Source organism: Belonocnema kinseyi, chromosome 3, assembly GCF_010883055.1.
Source record: "Belonocnema kinseyi isolate 2016_QV_RU_SX_M_011 chromosome 3, B_treatae_v1, whole genome shotgun sequence".
Classification (NCBI taxonomy): domain Eukaryota; kingdom Metazoa; phylum Arthropoda; class Insecta; order Hymenoptera; family Cynipidae; genus Belonocnema; species Belonocnema kinseyi.
The window spans coordinates 92857402-92867941 of record NC_046659.1 but is presented as its reverse complement, the minus strand read 5'-3'; the positions used below and the strand labels follow the sequence as shown (position 1 = coordinate 92867941).

The window sequence follows — 10540 nt, the reverse complement described above, 5'->3', positions numbered from 1 at the left end:
CAAAACATGGTTTTCGATGTATTTTTTCCCGTAGAATTCGATTCTGAAGTCAAAAAAATAAAATTTTTCTTTATTTTTTTTTATTTAAAAAAAACCATGAAATAACCGTAAAAAATGAGGTTTTTCGATCAAAACCCCATAAAAAAGTAGCTCGACCCTACTTTTTTATTGCAAATTAGGATTCAGCGTCGAAAAATACATAAGGATATATAGGTCTGGTCAATTGCACAGACACTTTTGTTTTTTTTGTGGGCCTGTGTTATCATTTCCGAATACTCAACTTTAAATAGCTCTAAGTGACTCAAAATAAATTATGAAAATTCTGAAAAAATATATGGTTTATATATATATATATATGGTATTTAGAGTCAAAAATAATCATTTGTTAATAAGTTGTTAACAAAAACGTAGGGAGTTGTCATCTCCGAAACTAAGGAACGTACAGAGATCATTCTTGAAGCCAATTACACATTTTTGCTTATTGATAGTGTTATATGTATTTCCAATGAGAAAAAAGTTGCACTTGAATGTTTAAAAAATTATTTTCTTCGCGGAAAAATACAAAAGACTTTACGATAATCGAGGCAACCGCATTCTCAGAAGGGCACTTTGCTAACGCCAGTGCTACGCGTGCATTACTACTTTCTCTCGTACTGAGGCTGTTTACGCACAATCCCTAAGTCCTGATGCAAAAAAGTGATATAGTTGCCTCGATTATCGTAAGGTCTTTTGTATTTTTCCGAGAAAAAAATAATGTTTTAAACATTCGAGTGCAACTTTTTGCTAATTCAAAATACATACAACACTGCCAAAAGCCAAAAATGTGTAATTTTTTTGAAGAATCAACTCTGTACGCTAATTCCTTAATTTCGGAGACGACACCTCCTTACATTTTTGTTAACAACATATTAACAAAGGATTATTTTTTACTTTAAATTTCACCACTGTGCACAGAAATGATCAACGAAACCATACATTTTTTCCAGAATTTTCATAATTTATTTACAGGGACTTAGAGCTATTCAAAATAGATTATTCGGAAATGATAATACGATTATGGTACTTTTGCACCTTTCATTCATCACGAATGCATATTGTCTCATATTTTTAGAATTTTTTCTGCTGAAATTTTCATGAAAATATGTACAAAAATCGAGGTGCCTATATTTCTTGGACATGTAGTAGGTAGAGACTTTCTTCAAAAGAAAGGCAGCGTACGGCAGCAGTTCGTAAGTACCTTATATTATGTCAAACTCTATGTATATAAGGTCAGAATTGTGCTTCCTAACCGTCCATTGGGGACCATATTCCGACCCAAAATACACATACAAGATAGATGTATATGCAGGCATAAGCGTCAAGCTAGGAGAGGCTATCGAATGAAGCACGGGCAGACATCGATTCCGGTTGAGAGGGATTCGATGGAGATGGATGGACCATCCCCGGGGACGGTAATAGTTTCTCCATGCGGTTCGTGGTGCTCCAGCCGGTGGCCTATGTTGCTCGAATATATCCACATGAACTTTATACCACTTTATACGTATCATGCACCATGTGTGTACTTTTCATACGACTTTGCACGCGGGTACAATTGGGTTCAGTGTCGTTGGTATTATACGATCCTTGCATTTGCATTGTTGCCTGTATTAGGATAAGCCTACTCAACTCAGAACACATGGCATCCAAAGGCATCGAGGGATCATCCCGCACCACGTGATCAACAATGTTTTACTACTTTTTCTATACTTTCGAGGATTTCCTATCATAATAGATGAGAAGTTGATCCAAATGTCCCACAGGGGGCAAATATTGAATAAGCCTGGTCCGCACAATTAAAAAACGATTAGAACGACTTTTTTCAAATTGAGAGGTAGGATTTTAGACCAATGGATAGACCCGAATAAAAATTGGTTGCAAATATTTATGTTTATTTATAGATAGTAAATATTTTATTTTTGTTACAATAACTAGGTAACAATCAATAAAAGTAGTTAGAATAGTTTAAATTGATTTCCTAATAAGTGTAACAAAAAACGAATATAATACCATATGTTTTATTAAACAAAAATATTGTTTTATTTTGTAATGTCTTTTTGCTACACATTAAAGCCACACGCATTCTCATTCGTGTTCTTTTGTAAATTTCAACACTCTTTCAATAATCTTTCTCTTGACTTTCGAAAATGTAAAAAAATGGTTTATATCGATCAATGAGTTTACATACTGGAAAAAATAGAGAGTAGACCTAACTACTTGGATTTGTAAAATATATTACTTTTACAATCCAAAATCTGCTTTTCCATGCTTTCACAGTAAACTCCAAGCATAAATTTGATGTTTAAATTGGATAAAAACGTTGCAGCGCGTTTATCTGACGAAAGATAAGATGTATCTGACGAAAGATGAAATTTATCTAACAAAATATTTATTTGATATATGTGATATGTCAACCTAGCCAAGCGATTGTTTAACTTCGTTGATCGTACGTGACGCCTTAAACAATTCAATGTGTCCAAGCGGAAAATCATTCAGATTTCCAAAGTTAATTGATGTAAAATCCGATGAAGAATAATCTTGGAAAATTACGAAGTGGTATAATATTATAGAATAACAGCTTTCCTCAACTTAACATTAAATTTTAACAGGTTTTAAGTTGAAAAAACGTAGCGACCCAGAATCATAAATTGGATTGGATTGGGAAAAGTTTCACAGAGCACTCACGAGCTTGCCCGACAAATCTGGGAACTAGGACGTAGGTTCGTCTTTACGTGGTCCGCATACACTCTCACCCACCCGCTCGGTGCGTATGTGCACACGTATGTGTGGATTAAATTCGTCGAATGAGTGGCTAGAATTTTTATTATACGTACATTGTTCAGCCTCGATCGCTACGCGTGTTTACGCACTCATGGTTTATGTTTAGAAACTGTCGAGTTTGAGGTTTCAAATCCTCAGACTTGTGCGAATTTATAAATATAAATTAAATCGCACAAATAAAATTTTTCCCTTTTTATATTCAAGTCTAAAATTTTCAGGAACTGTTCGAAGGAAATTTCTAAATTTATCCATACATTTCTCATAGAAATAAGGATTTAATGTTTGATTTTTTTATCCCGTATCTGAGACCTAGCTACAAGTTCGTGACTTTTTTACGGATAAATTTTTTCCGTGTAAATATCTTTCTGACTTTAATGAATAATCGATATCATGATTAATAATAATTCTAACTAAATGTCGACTTACCTATAAATTAATTTTCTGCGAACGCTCCTTTTGAAGAAACCACTGCATCCATTACAGGCAAGAATTCCATAGTGTTTTCCAGAACTGGTATCTCCACAAACGACACAAATTAATCCAAGACTTCTGGGAGATTTTCCACCATGTTGTGAAAGCTGTTGTTGCTGAATCTGTTGCTGTTGTTGCTGGTGTTGCTGAACTTGGCCAAGAAGATGAGGATGACCATTTTCGAGAGCCGTTAGATACGGGGATGTAGCGACTGGGAAATTACTTGGCATCCCTCGACACAAAGGAACAGGACATTCTTGTACAGATCTAGATGCATAAGGATCATGACTCGAAACTGATCCTGTGGCTCCCAAAGGACTATACCTCTCTGGAAGACCTGGAGAAATTACACTACTTTCTCCAGAATCTGTAAAATAATTTTAAATCACACAATTAAACATTATTCAATATATGCATCATCAGAAGTTGTTTAATTCATTTTTCCTAGTTAAAGAACGAATTTAAATTATGCCAAGATCATTTTTTTATAATAAATAATAAGTCGGATCAAAGTGTCAAAAGAAGAATGCAAATAATTATTTGTAGAGGCTGAACAAACATTGCTTTCCGCTTATTTTGTTATTTTTCATTTCACATATTTTCATTTAAAAAATGTCCTAGCTGCGTCTTCCATTTAAACGAATTGATTGAAATATGAATAAATGAGCTTTGCTTTATCTCTCTTTGAAATATAAAAATATAATATAATATAATATATATAATACAATAAAAAATATAAAATATAAATTTTAATTAATTCAGTAATCATTATTAAATTTTTCTTCTTTCTTTGCAAAGACAGTGTCTTTAAAGAATAAGAATGTATGGTACTTTACATTGAAAGAAGAAATGTAATGATAATATCGTTATAGATCTAATGCGCAATATGAAAACGCATGTTACGATCTTAAATATTATTATCAGTATTTTCAATTATGATTAACCCGGCTGATGTCATATATGCTGCATTATGTTTTCTCTTCTGAGGATAAAAAATGCAGAAAAAATCAACATTGGATCGATATGTTATTTTTACCCATCCCAGACGAGGAAGTTTACACAAATGACCAGAGATGATTTAAGAAAATATGTAGGAAATTTGAAATACATATATTTTCAGATAAAATGTCAATTTTCCTCACTGGCAAAAAATTGCAATGAACACCTTTTCTATTGCAGATATTTTAGTACAGAGACTCTTACCCTTTAAAACTCCTAAAACTGGCTCTAAAAACTTTTTATTCGCAACAAATATTTTACTGGTAATGAAGAATAATGTCAAGCTTTTTCTTCAAATAAAAATGGATGTTTAATCTCAGGTCATGATGAGAGAGATTTGATTTTGTTTATTATGATCTTTCTACTTCCATTTCCTGTTTACAAACAGTCGGTCATACGAAAAATATTTTCTGGAGCGATATTTTTTAACAGAAATTGAATTATCCATTTGCTTAAAAAGAATGAGTTGAAAATCAGGGTTTTCGGAACAAATAAATTGTTTCTGTAATCATCTTAAACAACTTTTTGTACGTAATTTAAAAAAACTTGCATAGGAAGTAGCCGATCAGAAATTCGTTTCCTGTAAATCGTGAATTCTACGTGTATAGTTCTTAAATGATATCATCTAAATTTTCAAGTGGAATTTAATCTAAATTATACTTTTTTTTTAATTTCAACACAAATTCAAACAGAACAAATTTTTAAGAATTGAAGCGGCGAATGCTAGACGTTGCTAAGTCCAATCAACCTCATTTTACAGGTGATATAAAAAACCTTTCTAAATAAATAATTTACAACCAATTGACTACATTATTATTTTTTGTGTGTAGATTGATGGATGAGTTTAATCAATATTCTGTGAAAAAGTATACGGCACTAAATGTGCCTATAATAATAATTGAATGGAAATATGAAAGGGCTTATAAGCATCGTCCAGCTTTCCCTGGTATTATCAATACGATATTACATAAATCGTTAATAGAATCATATGACATACTTATTTTCATTGATTTCATAAACAAATATTACTATTTATCAGAAAAAATGTACATTACTCGTTAAAATGACATAATAACAGTTCAATTATTTTAACTAATCTAATATTTTAACATATTTCATTTTTAATTTGAATTCTTAAAAATTTTGAATTATTTGAATATATTTAGATACCGAATCTTAGTGATCGAATCCATTTCAAATCAGGCAGGCAATGCAACATCAAGTAACAAAAACAGCCAACCATGAAATATGTTATTTTCTAAAGGAAATATGAGGTCACCTACTTAAACTTTCTGATAAAAAAATACACCGAGTCAATTTACTCAAGAAGCTCAGATGTTTTTTGCCAACCTTTTTTTTTGCTTACTTGGTAGTCTTAGGACTAAGATAAACAAATATCGGGACCTAAACCATATTTGTGTCAAAAACATTATTTGGACTGCATAGAACTTATTGAGAATGTCTTCTTTATATGTAAAAGCATGAATTGAAAGAAAAATTGTTTTGAATACAAATCTGGGTTTTTCCATTAAATCAACTTTTTATTCTCTCAAAATGTGTCTGGGAAGATAAGGTCAAATTTAATAGAAAACCCTACTTTCTTTATCCTATAAAGGTCCCCTTACTTTGGTATAACGTTGAGGTTCTCATGGGGTTGTTGAAGACCCCAGTCGTAATTTTTTATTGCGTAGAAGTTTTTAACATTTTGGCGTGAAATTTTGTTGGGCATTCCCTTAAGTGTCTTCTTATAAGATAATTTTACTTGTTAAATGATTTTTCAATTTTAAGACATTGAAAAAAGATTAAAAACTGAAGAAGAACGAACTTTGTAAATTTCAATATAAAGTGTCAGGGCACTAACGACCCCATGGGGACCTTTAAGGGTTATTTTATTAAATATTTTTTTCCAAAATCAAGCTTATATAAAGAGCACCTTTTTATATTTTATGCAGGCCAAATCCTTTTTGTGACTACAAAAATTTTTGTTCGAAAAATTGAATGTTTTAACTTTGATCGAGAACGATGATACAATGGTATTTTTTGTAGAACATTCTGAAATTAATCAAGTTTTTTCATATCATTTTGTTAATCTTTCGTTTTTTGTAAGAAAAATGTGGAAATTAAGTTTTTCGCAGAAAAAATCTCTTTATTTCAAAATATGGTTTGGTTTGCATGAAACTGATGATTTTTTGGCCGTATGAGTACTAAGTGAGAAAATTAATTTCAGCAAACGAAATTATAATAGGGTTTTTGAGAAAATCCAATTTTAATATTTGAAAAAAACGCCGACATTTGAAAAGAGAATAGCGGTATGAAGAAACGGTGTATATATCATAGAAAAAAAATGTTACCATATCTCGGAAAGTAAATCAGGAATGGCCATGAGACCAATTGTAGCTTTAATTGATGTTCATGTCTGATAGGACTTTGAGCTAGATCGGCCAATTATAATTGATTTTTGGTGGCATTTAGAAATATCAAAAAATAATGTTTTACGTTGTTTATATAAGTAAAACTTCTTTGATATCCAAAATACAACAATATTGTATTAGATGTATTTTCTTGCGGTTTGTTCTGTTTATATAAGAAAAATTTTTTTGTTACAAGAAATACTACAGTACTAATATCTGTGCACAAAATTTAGAAATTGGTAGTAATTAGTACAAATTTAGTGCAGATTGTAGTGAAAATCTCAACAGAAAAAAATTCTAAAAATATGGGATAAAGTACATGTTGCAGATTTTCTTATACTGATACAGAGTTTTATAGTTGTCCATCTATCAGAAATTAATTTCTTGCAAGGAAATGGTTACCACGTCAACTTTATTGAATTTAGTTTTGTTTCGATGCGAAAAAATTCAACTTTGTCTACTTAAAAATTAATCGCAACAAAAATTCACTGCTTTTTCTCTGTGTCAACTTTCAATGACTGTCGTTGAAAATAAAGTACAAAAAATATGAAAAACATTTATGAATTTCTCTAACCGCTCCTGCGTACAACGGTTCATTTTAGAGTCAGAAATAATAATTGGTTCCTAATTTAATAATAAAAGAATCCTTTACAAAACAACATATTTTATGGGGGCTGATTCTGTAACTTGTTGCAACTTCTTGCCTGTTTTGAAAGGTGTAAAAAAGCTAGAAAGTATTATTTTTGAAGATTAATTTCATCAAGACGTCGATTTAGCATGGTTTAGCTTTCCCTGCATCAATTCCAAAATGAAGTAATTTTCTTCGCAAAAAATTCTCCGTCTACCAGTTTTCCAATTCTTCAAAAGAGTGACACAACATTTAGAGGAAAAAAATTTTAAAGAAAAATTTCTCTGCGAAAACACAAAGTATCTGTCACTCAGGACGTGTAGGATCAATCTTGAACGAGCAAGACATTCTGTTTTTCATTCCATCGGCTCAAGAAGGTATTCCAAATGCAAACAATATTTACATGGTGAAATGAGTTTGGAAAAAGCTCAGGAAGTAGAAAGCGATACAGAATTACTCGAGTATCGCGACCCGAACCATAAATATGTATTTGTTCACGAAAAGGGATCAGGACAAAGTCGGGAAGAAGGAATAATGGAAATATATGTATATATAAATAGTGTAAAAGAGTGAGAGAAATCAAGGAGAGAAAGGGAGAAAGAGAAAGAGAGCAAGGGGCATCCCGTAGACGGATCAAGAGGGGGAGATCGTGAGCGATTCTGCACGCCCTGCAAACATCTGGGAGTTGGCGAAATGCGATTTCCTACTAGGGGTTCTTTGGCGAATCACTTTGGGACCTGCCACTTATTTTATTAGTCACGCTTTTCATTACAGCACTGATTTGATGGAATTGTATTTATTGCTGCCACCCACCTCTAAAGGGGTCGACTCGAAGTCTTCACCAGTTCGCTCCACTCTCTATCTTTATATAATCAAAACCCAATTCGAACTCCATTTAAACTACACCTTTTAGCCCTTTATTCACTTTCCTTAAGAATAAGTATCAAGATGCTACTCTCAGAAATAGTCAAAGCAATTCATACATCATGATAGCAAGAACTATCCTTGATTAATAAAATGTATACGTAATAAGGGTACACCAAGGGTTACCGAAAAACTTTAATTTCAAAATTCCCTGTCTTTGGCCTGATCAATTTTTTATTTTCCCTGATCGAGCAATTTCAGATTAAGAATTTCAAATTGATTTATTTTAACAAAAAAAAATAATACTTTTTTACCACAAGACGAATTTTTAATCCAGCAGGGTGAATTTTCAACAAAAAAGATGACTTTTTAAAAAAATAGTTCAGTTATTAACCAAACAATTAAAAAGTCAACAAAAAAATTAAATTTTTGACGAAAATGTTGAATTTTCATCCTATAAAGATAAATTTTCAAAGAAAAAAATTAAACTTCAACAAAAAACAGTTGCATTTTCAGCCAAACAATTAAATTTTTTAGAAGAAAGTTGAATTTTTAACAAAAAATATATAGTTTCAATTTATAAGGACAAGTTTTGAGTCCATATAGGCGAATGTTAACCAAAAAGAGTTATATTTTACACGAAAAGTGATGACTTTTTCACCAAACATTTCGATTTTCAACAAAAAATTAAATTTTAAACATAGTACAATTTTTAACAAAATACATTAATTTTCTGCCTACAAGGATGAATTTTCAACTGAATAATCGAATTTTTTATCAGAAAAAATTAAACTTAATCAAATATAGTTGCACTTTCAACCCTAAAGCTGAGTTTTCAACCTACAAAAGAGATGAATTTTATAACCACAAAGCTAATTTGCAATGCAAATTTATCAACTACTGAAACTTATAATTTGATATTGCAGATGATTTGGCGTTTAAAAGTAAATAGTCTCAATTTATAAGTTTTTGACCCAAATTTATTTAACTTTAAACCTATAACGTTTTTTGTAATGTTTTCATTTTGATTCATTTAACTTTCAAACCAGACAGTTTTTAACGATTCGATATAAATTTGTACAACTTAAGGTGCTCAATTGTAATTTACAATTATCTCATTTTTTCAATTTTAATCTTAACTCCTCAATCTATTCATTTTTGAGTATTGTATGGTTTAAAATCGTTCAAGTATTAAAATACGTTAATTTTTTAATTGCACATTATTTTTTAGAATTTATATTCAAACTAAACATTTTTGAATTTTTCAACCTAAAAATTTTTAAACCCGCCTGTAGTTCAATATTGTCCAATTTAAAACGTATTAAATTGAAAATGTAACATTTTTAGTCACATTAATTTATAATTATTTAGGCATAGAGGGATCCAACTGAAAATTGTACCATTTTTTATGTTTACATTCAAAAATAAATTTCAAAAACTGCCAATTTTGAATGCATCCAATGTTAAAAATACTGGTTTGAAATTATTCGATTTCGATCTTTCGAAAAGAATAGTGATTTAAGTATTAAAGTGCTTTCATTTCGAATCCTGAAAAAATTTTTAATTGAATTTTTAAACCAGATAATATTTTCAATGTTCTGATCGAAATTTAATCAACACTTTCGATTCAAGTTCTTCTGTATGAAACGCTTCAAATTTCAAATTCTTGCTTACTAAACGATATTAAGGTTTCCAATTTGACATCATTTGCAGAACATAAAAGAGTTCAATTTGAAATCTTGACTTTAGGAGTACTACAGTGTACTATATCTGATACATTTGTTCGCGTTTCTGAGACGTGCTGAATGACCTACTAAAGAAACTTTCATGCCCTCTTTTGATCTAGAAAAACATTCATAATTTTTCAAAATACATTGTTTATCTTCTTTATACGAGTAAAACTTATTTAATATTTGGAAAACAGCAAGACTGTGTATGGTATATTTGTTCGCGTATTGGAGACGCATCGATTGACCTATTGACCTGCCTTTCATGACCTTTTATAACGTGCCAATACCAAATTTAATTTTCAAACAAAAATATTTAACTTATTTATAAGAGGAAATGTTTTTGATATCGGGAAGGTAACAGAAGGTTATTCAAAGTAATTGTACACGCCTTTGAGAGGCATAGATTGGCATATTAACGAACCTAGGATGAACTTTCATGATCAATCAATAGCAACTGTTAAAGTTAAAAGAGGTTTGTTAAATTTGCCTAATTCATATATACTTAAATAGTGGCATACACTCAAAAGATAAATTTAGATGTTCCAACCTTTGTAAATTGGAAATAAATAATATGTAAAAAAGGGATAGAGGAGTATTTTTCTAAAAGTGAAGAGCGGTGT

At 30.8% G+C, this 10540-nt stretch overlaps 1 protein-coding gene across 1 annotated transcript in view; it reads right to left on the bottom strand.

Moving 5' to 3' along the window:
• Nucleotides 1-10540, bottom strand: part of LOC117170185 (photoreceptor-specific nuclear receptor-like) — a 70166-nt gene that overhangs the window by 56427 nt on the left and 3199 nt on the right. Inside the window, exon 2 of the mRNA XM_033356774.1 lies at nucleotides 3244-3655. Within this exon, the coding sequence (XP_033212665.1) occupies nucleotides 3244-3655 (412 nt within the window). The remainder of the gene's footprint in view (nucleotides 1-3243; nucleotides 3656-10540) is intronic.